The sequence below is a fragment of the Dendrobates tinctorius genome, unplaced genomic scaffold, assembly GCF_039654945.1.
Source record: "Dendrobates tinctorius isolate UK_male_01 unplaced genomic scaffold, ASM3965494v1 ptg000120l, whole genome shotgun sequence".
Lineage (NCBI taxonomy): Eukaryota > Metazoa > Chordata > Amphibia > Anura > Dendrobatidae > Dendrobates > Dendrobates tinctorius.
In genome coordinates, this window is record NW_027361788.1 from 44,639,494 (window position 1) to 44,658,395 (window position 18,902).

Genomic DNA, 18,902 nt, shown 5'->3' on the forward strand with positions numbered 1-18,902 from the left:
ACAGTGTCTGTAGGTTACTGTGCACAATCCTGCTGACAGGTTCCCATTATTAGTGCCAATAAGGGGTTAAATCCAGCACCCTGGGCGGGTAACACTCAATCTTTTGCATATTAGCCGATAAGAAATTAAGTCATGTTTGTCAGCAGGGCCTGCACTGTGAGGGTTAATAGCTGACAAGCCGCACCATGCCAGTTCCAGCACACTTAGGGTTACATTCCACAGCTGCTGGGTGCAGCACGAATCATGTCTGGCATGGGAGGGGTTAAGTGCTGCAGAGCTGCAGAATGGTTTGCGACGTTCCCATGGTAACACCCCGACCATCTCCCCAGTCCAGCACCTGTCACCGCGCTCGTCCTTGAGAATTTGATGCAGCCACATCCTCCGGAACAGAGCTGCCTCCTGGCAGGGGTCCGGGCATCGCCCAGCGGCAGGGTGGAATGAGGTCACGGTCAGGTGTGGTGAGGTAGCAGGAGGCATGGTGCTGGGACTTCTGCCGCCGCGGCCCCCTCCCTGCGTGGATTACACCAGCTCTTAGCCAGTTTAACCAGCAGATTTAAACCCAAATCCCCACAGCTCAGTAACCCTTTCCCCACCAGCCTCCCGCCTGAAGGACGTGACCACTTATGCAATGTCCTTCCAGCTGCAGCAAGAGGTGGAGATCACATTATATAACTGGAAAAACACCTGGCTCTTACATAACTACTACTCCCTGCGTCACCAAGGACACAGCATTCACACTGACCTATGGTAACCTGCTGGGACTTGTGGTTCTACCACAACTGGGCCCAAATGACTTGCTTGGGTTAAGTTCTGTCCCAGAACTACAAGTTCTAGCAATGTTTTGTAAGTTATGATATAGCTAGATGCAGACACCCTGCGGATGGTGGAGGGGAGTAGTCACGATAGGCATCTGATGAAGCAGTGATCCAGCAGTCAAAGCTTAGTCACCCGTCAGCGCTTCATCGCCCTCCATCATCTCCACGCTCCCGAGTATCTACCGTCTACCATATGGGACACTGCACTTAGTGGAATTGTCCACTGATTTCGCGCCCAGGCCATAGATGTGCCCCTGCTGAGCACAAGCCGAGGGGCAGCTCTGATCCCCCTATTATCTGCGGCTGATATATCATGTGCCAAGCCCCCGCAGCGCATGGCTCTCCATCCATCATATTGGGTTGCAGCGTCTTCGCAGGTAATGAGGTGACATCCGGTCAAGATTTTATTAGAAGCCGAGCAGGATGCCAATTACCGCATCAGACTGCAAATGAATAAAGTCGTTTTATGGCTTCAAAAACGGGCAAAGAGAAAAAGTGCTAAACAGGAACACGCAAACACCAGGAAAACCGGATGATCCCACCAACAGGAGCCATATTGGTGGTCTCTAAAGACAAAACAGCAGCAGACTAAGTGACACATACTTTATTGAATCGGCAGAGTGACAGGGGTGCGACTATTTATCTTCGGGGGGAAACACCAGGCTCTTCGGGTCATAGTAGTTCATTTCAATGAGTGGCAGACCCAGCGCCTCTTTCCTCTTTATCTGCCGCTCGGCTTCTCTACGAACCCAGTCCCTCATCCTGCAAGAAAAAAAAAAAAAAGACAGCAGAGACATGAGGGCGCCCATTACTAGAAGACAGCGGAGACATGAGGGCGCCCATTACTACAAGACAGCGGAGACATGAGGGCGCCCTTTACTAGAAGACAGCGGAGACATGAGGGCGCCCTTTACTAGAAGACAGCGGAGACATGAGGGCATTCATCACTAGAAGACAGCGGAGACATGAGGGCATTCATCACTAGAAGACAGCGGAGACATGAGGGCGCCCATCACTAGAAGACAGCAGAGACATGAGGGCGCCCATCACTAGAAGACAGCAGAGACATGAGGGTGCCCATTACTAGAAGACAGCGGAGACATGAGGGTGCCCATTACTAGAAGACAGCAGAGACATGAGGGCGCCCTTTACTAGAAGACAGCAGAGACATGAGGGCGCCCTTTACTAGAAGACAGCAGAGACATGAGGGCGCCCATTACTAGAGGACAGCGGAGACATGAGGGCGCCCATTACTAGAAGACAGCGGAGACATGAGGGCGCCCATTACTAGAAGACAGCGGAGACATGAGGGCACCCATTACTAGAAGACAGCGGAGACATGAGGGCGCCCATTACTAGAAGACAGCGGAGACATGAGGGCGCCCATTACTAGAAGACAGCGGAGACACGAGGGCGCCCATTACTAGAAGACAGCGGAAAAACAAGAAATGAGAGCAGAGAAATGCAGCAGCCTAGAGCATGGGAGGGTGTCAGATGTGGGGGTATACAAGAGGTATACACACACGTCTCCTCCGCAGGTGAGTGGTCAGCGGTGAGGGGGGCACATGAGAAAGTTGTCGGTGGGGTTACAAAAAAAAAAACAAAAAAAAACAAAAACACAGCTGTCGGTGCATAAAGGAGAAACATCTGAGGGGAGGGGTGTATAAAGCAGAGATGTCATTGGGGAGGGAATGTAACAGAGACAGATGTTAGTGGGGGGTATAGGAGTGTATAAGCGATATGAGGGTAGAGACCGAGTGTCCTGTCCCCCCACATAAGATGTACACACACATCTCCTGCTTCGCTGCATTATTAAGCAGAGCCGCTATTTCTGGCAGATGCTGACACTCATTAAAGCATATTAACAGCTTCCTCACCTCCGCTGCAAGCCTCAGCCACAACATGTCGAACTCCCACAGAGAGGCAGAAAACAGCAGCTTCCCCCCCGCCAACACCTTATTATCTCACCCCCAACATCACATCCCTCTGATATTATGCAGTTCGGGGATTTCGCTTAGACCCAGGATCAGTGGTTCATTGTGTGTGCATGGCGGATCCAGCTGCAGCCCCGTGACAGCGGGCACCACAGATCTGGGCAGGACTGGCATACATTGCGTGGTGTGGAATAGACCTATGCCGCCTCCTGGTGCTGAGCTATTAATGACTACTCCATGCCCCAAGACTGGGCAGCATGGCGCACAGAGAAGAGGAAAGCCCAAGTTCAAAAGGCGCAGGGCAAAGTGTGGGTGCAGCCGTGACTGGCGGGGCCCGGACCAGAGGGTGCAGCTGAAAGTGTACTGATTAAGGGTCGGTGCTTCAATGCTATGTGATGTTGGCGCGCGCTGTGGCCGAGACGTGCTGCTCTGCCAATTTCTTTCAGCTCAGCATGAAGATAAATAATTGATTTGTTCTCATTAGGCCTCTCCCTTAGGAAGCGCTGTTCAGCTGCACAGCCATTTCCTGTGAGCGAGCGGCTGCCCACACCTGAGCGGTGGTACTAATCACTCCACATGGTACAGTATGTCAGTGCCAGGAGTGACGTGACCCCAACTCTGCCCCCTGTCCTAGTTATCAGACCCCACGCTAGTCTCCTGAACAAGCAATTACCAACTATATATAGCAGCCATGTGGGTTCATGGGGGCTTTGCATCCAATCTAGCCACCCCCAACTGGGGCAGAAGAAAAGGGGCCCTCCTGTCACTCCAACAGCAGCGACCAGTCTGACAGAACATTATCTGCAGCGTCTGTCAGGAGAAGACATATAACTGCAATATAATCTCCCCCTCAGAGATGACTAAGTGACGGCAGGGGGAGTTATGGCCGCCACGTGAGCACTTTATTGGATTTACGACACTGTGGGTGGGAGCAAAATGAAGTTATAAGGAGAAATGAGGAGAAAAGCAACAGGGCACTCACCCCCTCTCTGGAGAGTAGTAGATAAAGATGGGGACCAGCACCAGACTGACCGAAATGCCGAAGAAAAAGACCAGCCGCATGTTCCGCACATCTTGTACAGGGTCGTCGCTGAATCCGTGCCAGTCTGGGTTCTGGAAAAGAAAATATACGGGTGGGTAAAAAGACATTGTCGACAGGTGATTACACAGGAGGGAGGTGGAAGCAGCCTGAAATTATAGAAAGGGTTAAAAATAGGGTGACCATAGTGCGCAGGGCAGTGAACGTCACTTAGAGAGCAAGCTCCCGGGCCTTGGCACCAGCGCCAGTCTCCAGACACATAAGCAGGAGACATGAAAGTGCCATTATATGTTCTCATCACACGGGGGCTGAGCGCAGGGGAGAGAAAAGCCTGTGCAGCCCCCGAACAAAGGCAGCGCCACTAATGAGGAGGCCGAACACAATAGAGGTTTGCTGAAGAGAAAGGCATGAGAGGCTGAAAGATGCTCCGCTGAAGAGACGAAACCAAGAACTAGAAAAGAAGAGCGGGGGAAGGGTGCAAGAAGAATAACCATGTCAATCACACCGGGGTATGGTGGGGGCACACTGCCCTCTACTGCTGGAAGTGGGAACAGCACACAGCAAACTAATGGGGTCCTGTGCTGTACATAGAGTGCCTACAAGTAGTATTCAACCCCCTGCAGATTTAGCAGGTTTGATAAGATGCAAATAAGTTAGAGCCTTCAAATTTCACACAAGAGCAGGATTTATTAAGACTGGTTTCACATTTGCGTTAAAACAACGCTGCGCCCTGCGTCGTTAAGCCCCGCCCCGAGCCGGCTCCCTGCCCGCCCCATCCGGGATCACCGCCTACTTTCGCATTTGCACGCATGCGATCGGCGCACCCTATCTTTAGCATAGGGTGCGCAGATCATGCGCTGCCAGTGTGAAAGTAGCGTGCTGCGCACTTTTGACAGATGATCAGAGGTGCTGCTTCACCTCTGATCATCTGTCATTGTGAGATCAGAGGAGGAGTCGCGTTATTATGTGCCAGGCAGCGATCTTGTCACATAGTAACGCTGCTTCTCCTCTGATCTCACACTGACAGATGATCAGAGGTGAAGTGGCGTTACTATGAGTCAGATCGCAGTGCAGCGATCTTGTGACAAAAATAAAAAAAAAAAAGTGTAAAAAAAAAAAAAAAAAAAAAAAATGCAGGGGCTAGGGCTAGGGTTAAGGCCCCGTCACACTAAGCGACTTACCAGCGATCCCGACACCGATATCAATGTGTCAGGATCGCTAGTAAGTCGCTATGTGATCGCTGGTGAGATGTCACACAGACAGCTTCACCAGCGATCAGCACAGCGATGCCGAGCGCCCGGCATCGCTGGCCATCCTGTAAAAAATAGAATCAAAATAAAAAATATAGTTATTCTCACCTTCCGACGTCCCGTTCAGCCATCCTGCCTCTCTCCACGCTCCGGTCCCAGTGATCCTTTGCACGAATGACCGCGAGATGTCACAGTCTCGCGGGATAACAAAGTATATTTTTTATTTTTTTAATTATTTTTTACACCTGATCGCTGGTCTCCCGCCTGTCACACACAGCGATGCGTGCTGGCCAGCGGGAGACCAGCGACCAAAGAAATGTCCAGCGATTTCTTCCAGCGATCAGCGATACCGGCAGGGGGGGCCGCTCGCTGATCGCTGTCACACACAGCGATCTCGCTGGTGAGATCGCTGTTACGTCACAATAGTTGTGACTCAGCAGCGATCTCGCTACCGAGATTGCCTAGTGAGACGGGGCCTTTAGGGTTAGGGCTAGGGATTAAGGTTATGGGTGTGTTGGTGTTAGGTTTGTGGTTAGGGTTATGGTTAGGGCTGAGATTAGGGTTAGGGGTGTGTTGGGGTTAGGGTTGGAATTAGAATTGGGGGTTTCCACTGTTTAGGTACATCAGGGGCTCTGTAAATGCAATATGACGCCCGCAGACCATTCCATCAAAGTCTGCATTTCAGAACGTCACTACTTCCCTTCCGAGCCCCACCGTGTGCCCAAACAGTAGTTTTCTCCCACATATGGGGTACCAGCGTACTCAGGACAAATTGGACAACAACTCTTAGGGTCCAATTTCTCCCGTTACCCTTGTGAAAATAAAAATTGGGGGCTAAAAGATCATTTTTGTGGAAAAAAAATGATTTTTTTATTTTCATGCCTCTACATTATAAACTTTACTGAAACACTTGGGGGTTCAAAGTGCTCACCACACATCTATATAAGTTCCTTGGGGGGTCTAGTTTCCAAAATGGGGTCACTTGTGGGGGGTTTCCACTGTTTAGGTACATCAGGGGCTCTGCAAACGCGACATGACACCCACAGACCATTCCATCAAAGTCTGCATTTCAGAACGTCACTACTTCCTTTCCGAGCCCCACCGTGTGCCTAAACAGTAGTTTTCTCCAACATATGGCGTACCAGCGTACTCAGGACAAATTGGACAACAACTCTTAGGGTCCAATTTCTCCTGTTACCCTTGTGAAAATAAAAATTGGGGGCTAAAAGATCATTTTTGTGGAAAAAAAATTATTTTTTTTTTATTTTCACGGCTCTACATTATAAACTTTAGTGAAACACTTGGGGGTTCAAAGTGCTCACCACACATCTAGATAAGTCCCTGGGGGGGTCTAATTTCCAAAATGGGGTCACTTGTGGGGGGTTTCCACTGTTTAGGTACATCAGGGGCTCTCCAAATGCGACATGGCATCCGATCTCAATTCCAGCCAATTCTGCATTGAAAAAGTCAAACGGCACTCCTTCCGTTCTGAGCTCTGCCGTGTGCTCAAACAGTGGTTTAGCCCCACATACGGGGTATTGGCGTATTCGGGAGAAATTGCACAAAAAATTTAGTGGTTCATTTTCTCTTTTTACACTTGTGAAAATAAAAAAAAATGGTTTTGAAGTAAAATGTTTGTGAAAAAAAGTTAAATGTTTATTTTTTTCCTTCCATATTCCATTCATTCATGTGAAGCACCTGAAGGGTTAATAAACTTCTTGAATGTGGTTTTGAGTACATTGAGAGGTGCAGTTTTTAGAATGGTGTCAATTTTGGGTATTTTCTGTCATATTGACCCCCCAAACTCACTTCAAATGTGAGGTGGTCCCTAAAAAAAATGGTGTTGCAAATTTTGTTGTAAAAATGAGAAATCGCTGGTCAACTTTTAACCCTTATAACTTCCTAAAAAAAAAAAAAATTATGTTTCCAAAATTGTGCAGATGTAAAGTAGACATGTGGGAAATGTTATTTATTAACTATTTTGTGCGATATCACTCTCTGATTTAAGGGCATAAAAATTAAAAGTTTGAAAATTGCAAAATTTTCTAAATTTTTGCCAAATTTTGATTTTTTTAACAAATAAGTGCAGATCATATCTAAAAATTTTTACCACCATCATGAAGTACAATATGTCATGAGAAAACAATGTCAGAATCAGTAGGATCCGTTGAAGCGTTCTAGAGTTATGACCTCATAAAGTGACACTGGTCAGAATTGAAAAAATTGGCCCGGTCACGAAGGCAAAAACAGGCTCGGGTGCGAAGGGGTTAATATTTTGTGGAATAACCCTTGTTTGCAATTACGGCTAATAATCGTCTTTTATAAGACCTGATCAGGCCGGCACAGGTCTCTGGAGTTATCTTGGCCCACTCCTCCATGCAGATCTTCTCCAAGTTATCTAGGTTCTTTGGGTGTCTCATGTGGACTTTAATCTTGAGCTCCTTCCACAAGTTTTCAATTGGGTTAAGGTCAGGAGACTGACTAGGCCACTCCAACACCTTGATTTTTTGCCTCTTGAACCAGGCCTTGGTTTTCTTGGCTGTGTGCTTTGGGTCGTTGTCTTGTTGGAAGATGAAATGACGACCCATCTTAAGATCCTTGATGGAGGAGCGGAGGTTCTTGGCCAAAATCTCCAGGTAGGCCGTGCTATCCATCTTCCCATGGATGCGGACCAGATGGCCAGGCCCCTTGGCTGAGAAACAGCCCCACAGCATGATGCTGCCACCACCATGCTTAACTGTAGGGATGGTATTCTTGGGGTCGTATGCAGTGCCATCCAGTCTCCAACCGTCACGTGTGTGGTTGGCACCAAAGATCTCGATCTTGGTCTCATCAGACCAGAGAACCTTGAACCAGTCTGTCTCAGAGTCCTCCAAGTGATCATGAGCAAACTGTAGACGAGCCTTGACATGACGCTTTGAAAGTAAAGGTACCTTACGGGCTCGTCTGGAACGGAGACCATTGCGGTGGAGTACGTTACTTATGGTATTGACTGAAACCAATGTCCCCACTGCCATGAGATCTTCCCGGAGCTCCTTCCTTGTTGTCCTTGGGTTAGCCTTGACTCTTCGGACAAGCCTGGCCTCGGCACGGGAGGAAACTTTCAAAGGCGGTCCAGGCCGTGGAAGGCTAACAGTAGTTCCATAAGCCTTCCACTTCCAGATGATGCTCCCAACAGTGGAGACAGGTAGGCCCAACTCCTTGGAAAGGGTTTTGTACCCCTTGCCAGCCTTGTGACCCGCCACGACCTTGTCTCTGATGGCCTTGGAATGCTCCTTTGTCTTTCCCATGTTGACCATGTATGAGTGCTGTTCACAAGTTTGGGGAGGGTCTTAAACAGTCAGAAAAGGCTGGAAAAAGAGATAATTAATCCAACCATGTGAAGCTCATTGTTCTTTGTGCCTGAAATACTTCTTAATACTTTAGGGGAACCAAACAGAATTCTGGTGGTTTGAGGGGTTGAATAATAAATGACCCTCTGAATAAACTTTTCACAATTTAAAAAAAAATTAAACAAAGAAATAACATTCTTTTTTGCTGCAGTGCATTTCACACTTCCAGGCTGATCTACAGTCCAAATGTCACAATGCCAAGTTAATTCCGAATGTGTAAACCTGCTAAATCTGCAGGGGGTTGAATACTACTTGTAGGCACTGTATAACCCAATAGGATCACTAATGACAAAACCAGACAGGAAGAAGAGAGTCTCAGTGGTGCAGTCTGCCCATTACTGGCGGCCGTTCAACACATCGGACCCATATTCATTATTGCGTCCGCTCCTGTTTTTTGTCCCGTTTTCATGTCTTTTTTTTCTTCAGCCCTATATTGCTCCTTTCCGTTTCGCCTACTCTGAAGTCTATTCTATACTTGCTCGTCTGGGTGCGGGTTACGTAATCCAGATGTTTGAGGCCGATTCATTATGGGAGAAAAAGGTTTTCGAAATTTTGTTTTTCCATTTTTTTCCCCACAAATGTTCTCCAGTTTCCTCCCTGGAGGGATGTTTTTCTTCAACAGAAATTTTTGTGACAATGATAAAAGCCGCATGTGACATTTTAAGAGGATCATGTGACTTTTTGCTCTAAAATAAAAAATATATGAATTCTGATAAAAATCCTAAAGTTTTATGTATGCAGCTCCTGTGCAGATAAATGTGTCTCCATCCTTCCAACCCCGTACAGTCTGACCACGCAGTCCCGGTCTCCAGTAATTGATAACCAACAGACGAGGACAACTGTAGGAACAGACTACCCAGGGTTTGTCATTAGTCTGTAACCATGGCAACACATAGCACTGGACAAGAGTTGTAGACACAAAACGTTGGGCGGTTTCTCAGATGGACCATTTGCAAAACTGTTTTGTGGTTTAAATGCATAGAGCTGGGATCCCGCAGTGCGGTAGTCATACACAACCAGCAGGCGAGAACGGATGTTACCACAGAGGCGTTACCTGAAAACCTGCGCCATTAATCGTCCTGCAGGTAGCTTACTGAGGGGGCTGCAATGGAGCTCCTGCCACCGCCAGCTTCCTGCAGCAGGGACTCTGCCTCCTGGGACCCCACTCCACCCCAGTCACCACCACCAGTAACCTACATTCCGATCCCTATTTCCCTCAAAATTTGAGGGGGAAAAAGTGCATCTTATAATCTAAAGATACAGTGTATTGAATATATAAAATTAAAAAAATGATGCCAGTAACCACTAGGTGGAGCTCATTGCTATAGAATTATACTATTGTTCCAAACCTTTTGGGGCTGTATAATTCTGTGTGCAGTGAGCTCCCCTAGTGGTGGCTGTATACATAAACACCTAAACACTGAAACTATAGCCAAGTATCGTTTCTCCTTGCGGAGATTGACATGCTAAGCATGCCAAGATGAGGAAAGCCGCAATGCTCCTCTGCGAAATATGCAAATTGTCTCTTCAGAGAGGAAGAGGACTAGAACTACCGTATTTTTCGGACTATAAGACGCACCGGACCATAAGACGCACCCCAATTTTCAGTAGGAAAATAGGGGAAAAAAAAAAGTGTCAAATGGGGGTCCGTCTTACAGTCCGAATTCAGCTTACCTGGGAAGGGATCCGGCACAGGTGGAGAAGTAGTCACAGGGGTCATTCAGTGGTCCAGGCTCGTGCGGTGGCGGCTCTGTGCTGGGGCAGGTTGGTTGTGCTGGGGCAGCTGCGCTGGGGCAGCTGTGCTCTGCGGTGGTGGCAGCTGTGCTGGGGCTGGGGCAGCTGTGCTGGGGCTGGGGCAGCTGTGCTGGGGCAGCTGTGCTCTGCGGTGGTGGCAGCGGGTGGCGCTCTGCGGTGCAGTGGTGGCAGCGGGCTGTGCTCCGATGCAGGGGCCGCGGCTACGCCGGCATTTCTTCGCAGCCCGGAGGCCCCCGCAGTTCCCTTGCTGGCCGCCGCCATGTTGCGGTGGCCTCCGGGAGCATGGACGCCGGAAAGATGGCCGCCGGTCCGGGGACGGCGTATGCGCGGGATCAGATCTCGTCCCGAGATCTCGGGGGACGAGATTCAAATCTCGGCAACGAGATCTCATCCCCCGAGATCTCGGGACGAGATCTGAAGCTGCGCATGCCCCGGACCGGCGGCCATCTTCCCGGCGTCCATGCTCCCGGAGGCCACTGCAACATGGCAGCGGCCAGCAAGGGAACTGCGGGAACCTCCGGGCTGCGAAGAAATGCCGGCGGAGCCGTGGCCCCTGCACCGGAGCACAGCCCGCTGCCACCAACGCACCGGAGAGCGCCGCCCGCTGCCACCAGGTTAGACTGTGTATTGCGACCATAAGACGCACCCCCCACTTTCCCCCAAAATTTTTGGGGAAAAAAAGTGCGTCTTATGGTCGGAAAAATACGGTAACTCTAGTGCCACCTACTGGAAGTAGCAATCCTAAAAGTCAATGTTGACCCTTTAATGAGCCTTGTTACATGACTTAGGATAAAAGCCAAGCCAGAATCTCAATTTGCAGACACTGTGTTTCGGGCTACTGACCCTCGTCAGTGAAAAGTGTGAGATCTGGTTTGGCTGTGTGAGACGCGTCAACACTGAAACTGCAACACCATGGAGGAAAAGTCGTGGAGTGACGGAAATCACAGGGCGGGGACGTGTTACTAATCTGCAGATTATAAAGTGAGAACTCCATGCTGAATAATTGAAGATCTTTTGAAAACATGTATAAAGCGCAAGGTGCAAAAATCCCAGCACTTACTGTCTCAGCTGCCATCGCTGAGATTATTAAAGGGAACCTGTCAGTCCCCTCTGCCCTCCAATCCAGCAGCACTCAGCTATCTGCAATTAAACTCCCTCCCTCCCCAGCCCTGTATAAAGTAATTCAGTTAAATGCTTTAACCCCTTCACCCCCAAGGGTGGTTTGCACGTTCATGACCGGGCCAATTTTTACAATTCTGACCACTGTCCCATTATGAGGTCATAACTCTGGAACTCTTCCATGGATCCTGGCGACATATTGTACTTCATGATAGTGGTAAAATTTCATTCAAATAACTTGTGTTTATTTGTGAAAAAAAACTGGAAATTTGGCGAAAATTTTGCAATTTTCCAACTTTGAATTTTTATGCCCTTAAATCACAGAGATATGGTGCACAAAAATCTTGATAAGTAACATTTCTCACGTTTACTTTACATCAGCACAATTTTGGAACCAAAATTTTTTTTTTGTTAGGAAGTTATAAGGGTTAAAAGTTGACCAGCGATTTCTCATTTTTGCAACACCATTTTATTTTTACGGACCACATCACATTTGAAGCCACTTTGAGGGGTCTATATGATAGAAAATACCCAAAAGTGACACCATTCTAAAAACTGCACCCCTTAAGGTGCTCAAAACCACATTCAAGAAGTTTATTAACCCTTTAGGTGCGTCACAGGAATTTTTTGAATATTTAAAAAAATGAACTAACTTTTTTTTCACAAAAAAAATACTTCAGGTTCAATTTTTTTTATTTTACCAAGGGTAACAGGAGAAATTGGACTGCAAAAGGTATTGTGCAATTTGTCTTGAGTACGCTGATACCTGATATGTGGGGGGGAACCACTGTTTGGGCGCATGACAGAGCTCAGAAGGGAAGGAGCGCCGTTTGACTTTTTCAATGCAAAATTGGCTGGAATTCAGATCGGACACCATGTCACGTTTGGAGAGCCCCTGATGTACCTAAACAGTGGAAACCCCCCACAAATGACCCCATTTTGGAAACTAGACCCCCCAAGGAACTTATCTAGATGTGTGGTGAGCACTTTGAACCCCCAAGGGCTTCACAGAAGTTTATAATGCCCGGGCATGAAAATAAAAAAAATCGTATTTTTTCCACAAACATGATCAATTAGTCCCCAATTTTTTCATTTTCCCAAGGGTAACAGGAGAAATTGGACCCCAAAAGTTGATGTCCAATTTGTCATGAGTACGCTGATACCTCATATGTGGGAGAAAACTACTGTATGGGCACACGTCGGGGCTCGGAAGGGAAGTAGTGACGTTTTGGAATGCAGACTTTGATGGAATGGTCTGCGGGTGTCATGTGCGTTTGGAGAGCCCCTGATGTACCTAAACTATTGAAACTCCCCACAAGTGTCCCCATTTTGGACACTAGACCCCCACGGAACTTATCTAGATGTGTGGTGAACACTTTGATCCCCCAAGTGCTTCACAGAAGTTTATAACGCCCGAGCTTGAAAATAAAAAAATCATTTTTTTCCACAAAAATGATATTTTTGCCCCCAATTTTTTATTTTCCTAAGGGTAACAGGAGAAATTGGACCCCAAAAGTTGTTTTGCAATTTGTCCTGAGTAGGCTGATACCCTACATGTGGGGGTAAAACACTGTTTGGGCGCATGGCAGAGCTTGGAAGGGAAGGAGTACCATTTGACTTTTTCAACTCAGAATTGGCTGGAATTGAGATCAGACGCCATGTTGCATTGGGAGAGCCCCTGATGTGCCCAAACAGTGGAAACCCCCCAATTCTAACTCCAACCCGAACCCCAACACACCCCTAACCCTAATCTCAGCCCTAACCCTATCCCTAATGGGAAAATGGAAATAAATACATTTTCTTTTAATTTTATTATTTTTCCCTAACTAAGGGGGTGATAACGGGGGGTTTGATTTACTATTTATGGCAGTTTTTATGTTTGGCAGCTGTCACACGCTGAAAGACGCTTTTTATTGTAAAAATAGTTTTTGCATCACCACATATTGAGAGCTATAATTTTTCCGTATTTTGACCCACCGAGTCATGTGAGGTCTTATTTTTTGCGGGACGAGTTGACGTTTTTATTGGTACTATTTTCGGGCACGTGACATCTTTTGATCGCTTTTTATTTTGATTTCTGGGATGCAGAATGAACAAAAACCAGCGTTTCATGAATTTCTTTTGGAGGGTGCGTTTACACCGTTCCGTGTGCGGTAAAATTGATAAAGCGGTTTTATTCTTCGGGTCAGTACGATTACAGCGATACCTCATTTAGGTAGTTTTTTTATGTTTTGGCGCTTTTATGCAATGAAAACTATTTTATATAAAAAATTATTATTTTTGCATCGCTTTATTCTGCGAGCTATAACTTTTTTATTTTTTCGCTGATGATGCTGTATGGCGGCTCGTTTTTTTGCGGGACAAGATGACGTTTTCAGCGGTACCATGGATATTTTTATGCGTCTTTTTGATCGCGCATTATTGCACTTTTTGTTTGGCGGTATGATAATAAATCATTATTTTTTGCTTCGTTTTTTATTTTATAAGGGGTTCGCTAAAGGGGTTAACTAATGGGACAGTTTTATAGGGCAGGTCATTACGGATGCGGCGATACCTAATATGTGTACTTCTATTGTTTGTTTGTTTTTATTTCCAAAAAATGGATTTATTGGGGGAATATTTTTTTTTTTTCTATTTGGCGATTATTTAAATTATTTTAACACTTTTTTTTTTTTTTTAACTTTAAAACATAGTCCCAGGTGGGACATCACTGTCCTGTGATCTGTCACATGCACTGCTGCAGACTTCCTCATGCCTGCGCTTTGCAGGCACTGAGGAAGTCAGCTCCCTGCAGGCCCCCGAAGGCCCCAGTCGCCATCTTGGATTCGGGGGCCTGCAGGGAAGGAGCCCCCCGCAGCAGCGCTGCACATTGCGCTGCTGTGGGGGGCTCAGGGAAGCATGGAGGGAGCCCCCTCCCTGCCGATGCTTCCCTTTAACCCCCGGTACACCGCGATCATGTTTGATCACGGTGTGCAAGGGGTCAACGTGTCGGGGGCGGTCCTTGACCGCCCCTGACACATTGGGCCGGGTGTCAGCTGTGATAATCAGCTGACACCCGGCCGCGATCAGCAGCGCTCACCACGTGGACGCCGCTAGACGTACTATCCCGTCCATGGGTATAGAGGCCCGGGTCCCATGGACGGGATAGTAAGTCTGATGTCAGAAAGGGGTTAAAAAAGCATTAATAAGCTCCCCTTTTCCTTTTGACTAATCAATGGGGCATTTGTTCCCCAAACTAATCAGCCATCTTTCCATGTTATCATGCCCCTGTGGGCGTGATAACATAATTTGAATGAGCGGCGTCAGCGCCAGCTCATATAAATTGGGTGCATACGCATTGCTCGTTTTGGCATCGTCACTGCGTCTGAAGGCGGGTGCAAGCCTCCTGACTACAGAGACGCACATGTCCAGAAATGCAGAGGACATTATAAAGGCTTTTTCTTTTTAAACCATTTAACTGAATGACATTACATAGGGCTGGATAGGGAGGGAGTTTACTCCCACATAACTGAATGCTGCTGGACTGGAGGGCATGGGGGACATGACAGGTTCCCTTTAAAGGGGTTGTCCATTACTAGGACAACCCCCTTCTCATTCCTTATGTTTGGCCCTGTTAAAGTAAAAACACTTAGACTCCCCTCCCATGTCGGCGCTGTTCCAGCGGTGTGGGCACTCACGTTCTCGTGGCTCTCATGCAGATGTGTCATGCAAGCCCTGCGGCCCAATCACCATTAGCGTCACTGTCCCCTCCTTTGGATGTCTTGAACATCAACAGAAGGTTAGGGAAATCCCTTTAATGGTTGTTTGCGGAAGATTCTGCCACTGAATGTGCTAGGGCAAATCATCAAGATCCGCTGCTGGCAGCTCCTGGTTAATCCCTGACCAACAAGGTCTTCGATGGGAGGCAAATCAAGAGAACTTGCAGGCCATGGTAGTAAATTTAGGCCATGCAAGCTGCTCACAGCACCAACAACAAGCGGCCGTATGTATCGAGCTCCATGTACTGGTGGCTGTATAAATCTGTATGTAGCGAGCTCCCCGTACTGGTGACTGTATAAATCTGTATGTAGTGCGCTCTCCACAGTGGTGGCTGTATAAATCTATGTAGCGAGCTCCACGTAGTGGTGGCTGTATAAATCTGTATGTAGCGAGCTCCTCCTAATGGTGGCTGTATAAATCCATATGAAGTGAACTCCACCTAGTAGTCGATGCATAAATCCATACATAGTGAGCTCCCCCTAATGGTGGCTTTATAAATCCATATGTAATTAGCTCCCCCTAGTGATGCCTGTATAATTCTGTATATAGTGAGCTCCCCCCTAATAGCAGCAGAAAAAATCCATATGTAGTTAGCTCCCCCTAGTGGTGGCTGTGTAAATATGTATATAGTGAGGTCCCCCTAGTAGTAGCAGCATAAATCCATATGTAGTTAGCTCCCCCTTGTGGTGGCTGTATAAATTCATGTCATGAGCTCCCCCTAGTGGTGGCTGTATAAATCTGTATATAGTGAGCTCCCCCTAGTGGTGGCAGTATAAAGCCATATGTAGCAAGCACCCCTTAGTGGTGGCTGCATAAATCCATCTGCAGAGAGCTCTCCAAGTGGTGGCTATATAAATTTGTATATACTAAGCTCCCCCTAGTGGTGACTGTAGGAAGACATTTTATCATTTTAGTTCCAGATCATGCATGTTTGATCTGCCTGTTGGGTCTATATTACAGTTTGGAAATTAGAATCTCATTTGCCCTAGTGGGTCTGGTGACTTATTAATTATGATCACTTTCAGCCTCACTAGAGCAAAGAGGGATTCAAGGGTTTATTGTAAAGATCCTTACACTATGGCAAAGTCCCAAAAAAACCCTTTTGCCCTATCAGCTGCCAGCATTGACATCAGGGGCATATCTACAGGATTATGTAATGCTGTTGATAAGCCCCCCCGATGTAACCTGAAAGATAAGAAAAACACGTTAGATTATACTCATCAGAGGGGACGGTCCGGTCCGATGGGTGTTGCGGTCCGGCGCCTCACATCTTCATACGATGCCGTCCTCTTCTTCCCTTCCTGTAGTAGATCCTGCGCATGCGCACTGCTCTGCCCTGTTAAGGGCAGAGCAGAGTCCTGCAGTGCGCAGGCGTCAGGAGAGGTCTGGCGCCTGCGCACTGCAGTATTCTGCTCTGCCCTCAACAGGGCAGAGTAGTGCGCATGCGCAGGAGCTACTACAGGAAGGGAAGAAGAGGACGGCATCGTATGAAGATGGGAGGCGCCAGACCGGACCGCAACACCCATGGGACCAGACCGCCCCCTCCTGTGAGTATAATCTAACGTGTTTTTCTTATCTTTCAGGTTACATTGGGGGCTTATCTACAGCATTACAGAATGCTGTAGATAAGCCCCTGATGTCAATGCCGGCAGCTGATAGGGCAAAAAAAAGGGTGACAGATTCCCTTTAAGGAAAGCCATGTATGTAAAATAATACTCGGCTAATTGGTCAAGAAGGATCACATGACCGAATACGCAGCACAGAAAAGGAATGTGCTTATTTGATTCCTCTAGGCCAATCTTCTGTAGGATCCATAGTAGGCTTTATTATGGCACCGTAAACTGTTTCTGAGAACTCTTTCACAAGTCAGTGTGTCCGATACGTGTGGTGACAGTTTTCACATGTATAGGAGACACTGAATGGGTCTGTGCACATGAGCGCGTATTTCCAAGGACCATGTGTCCGTGGGTAAAACACCCTGACATGTTAGTTTTTTTAGCAGCAGCATGGGCCACAAAATGTCCTGCATACTGATGACATCAGTGTGTAAACAGTGACACAATCCGGGGCCTGGAAGTCAGAAGTATTGTTCGTGCTAGTCCCCGGCGTCGGGTGCTGAAGACGGCTCTAATAATTCTTCCCTGCTCTCTCTATGATCAGTGCTAGCAGGGAACAATTTTGAGAGTTGTATTCAAGTGTAAAACTAAAAAAAAAAAAAAAAAAAAAAAAAAATCACAGTATTCTCAACTTAACACCTAATCCCCTGAAGCCATTGTCCCCTTCAAACAAAAAACAATATCCCTCAAATGCTCGACTTTCTGTCCCACCCGATAATTCATGTCTGCGACAAATGGTTTTCAACCTTTATGGTGCTATGATGTGATCGTCCAGGCTGAGAACCATTGGTGAATGAGCTGCTGTCAGCTCAGCTTCAGTGAGTAGCTGTGATGTCATCGAGGTTACTGCAGGTCACAGAGGCTGCATCCCCAGTCGGGCCAGTGAACTGCGGTGACCTCAGTGAGAATTTCTCACGGTGAACTCACTAAGCTCAGCACTGAACCGTGAGACTTTTTCTCACTGTGCTAGCAGTGACCTTAATGAAATCATCACAGTCCACCATTGCAGCAAATCATTCTCCCCAGAGCTTCAGCGTGAGCAATCGCCTCCAGCCACCAGTCATGCTGATGAACAAATGTCACACAGAAGGATTATAGAATATTGTATTTTTTATTTTTACAGGGGACAATTTCTTCAGGGGATTAGGTGTTAAGGGGAGTATAATGTGATTTTTTTTTTTTTTTTATTCTTAATTTTACATTTGACTACAACGCTCAACATCTTCCCCTGCTCGCGCTGATCGCGAGGAAAGCAGGCAATAATGATGTGAGCTGTCTATAGCACCCCGGCGCCTGAGAACAGTGGAAACTGTGCTGGCTTTTCTCAGGCAGCGGTACGTGTCATAAACCAATGCGTCACACAGTTGCCAGTGCCACGCGTATGAAACACACGGACATCAATGCTACTGGCTTTTCCAGTACCGGAAATAACAGGACGTGTGACAGAGCCCTCAGGGCATTTATTAGTGGACACATTTTAACCCCTTGAAGGGACTGCCCACTACCAGACCACCCCTTATTAATGGGGGCATTTTTGATCTCGCTGTGTAGAATTTATTGTAAATAGATGAAGGTTCCGCATTTTATTTAGTCCCATTAGTTTTTTTTGTTTGTTTTTTTTAAAGGAATGTATATTACAACTTTTTTTAACATATTTTGATACTGTGTCACTCCCAGATGTGAACAGATGATGAATGACATCCATGATCCTGTAATACACCTGAAGGCGCCTCACACTCAGCCTCATGCATAATACCAGACACTGACATAAGGAGGCGCTTTCCCAGCAGCCACCAATCAGATATCAGCTTCTATTCCTCAGGGTGGGTTACACAGATGAGAGCTGGAATCTGATTGGTCACTACTATGACTCCCTATAACCACCAGCAGGAGGCGCAGTGACGTTACCTTGTCGTACATATTGATCTCGTCATGGTCGTCGTGCTCGTGTTTGGACTGGCTGCCATGACTGACCGTGACCGGGGTTGTGGCCTCAGCCCGAGGACCAGTATGAAGTCTGTATACCGGGGCCGTCCTCAAGAACCGCGTAGCCCCGGACAACCTCAGCGCCCGCAGACACAAGGGCATCGCCATATTTGTTCAGCCCCGAAAGGAGACTCCGAAAACACCGGAAGAGGCGGGCTCTTGTCATAATCTACCAATCAGCATTACGGTGGCGCTAACCGTTGGCAAATGTTAACCAATAAAAATCCTTATAGGGAG

At 47.3% G+C, this 18,902-nt stretch overlaps 1 protein-coding gene across 1 annotated transcript; it reads right to left on the reverse strand.

Annotated features, from left to right (window-relative positions):
* Positions 1 to 1,404: 1,404 nt before the first annotated feature.
* NDUFB11 (NADH:ubiquinone oxidoreductase subunit B11) lies at positions 1,405 to 18,834 on the reverse strand. Its single transcript, XM_073541308.1, has 3 exons — positions 18,588 to 18,834; positions 3,732 to 3,862; positions 1,405 to 1,577 (listed from the first exon to the last, which is right to left on the reverse strand). The coding sequence occupies exons 1-3, from the start codon at positions 18,771 to 18,773 to the stop codon at positions 1,451 to 1,453; spliced, it is 444 nt and encodes a 147-aa protein (XP_073397409.1). The 5' UTR covers positions 18,774 to 18,834; the 3' UTR covers positions 1,405 to 1,450.
* Between the last annotated feature and the right edge of the window lie 68 nt (positions 18,835 to 18,902).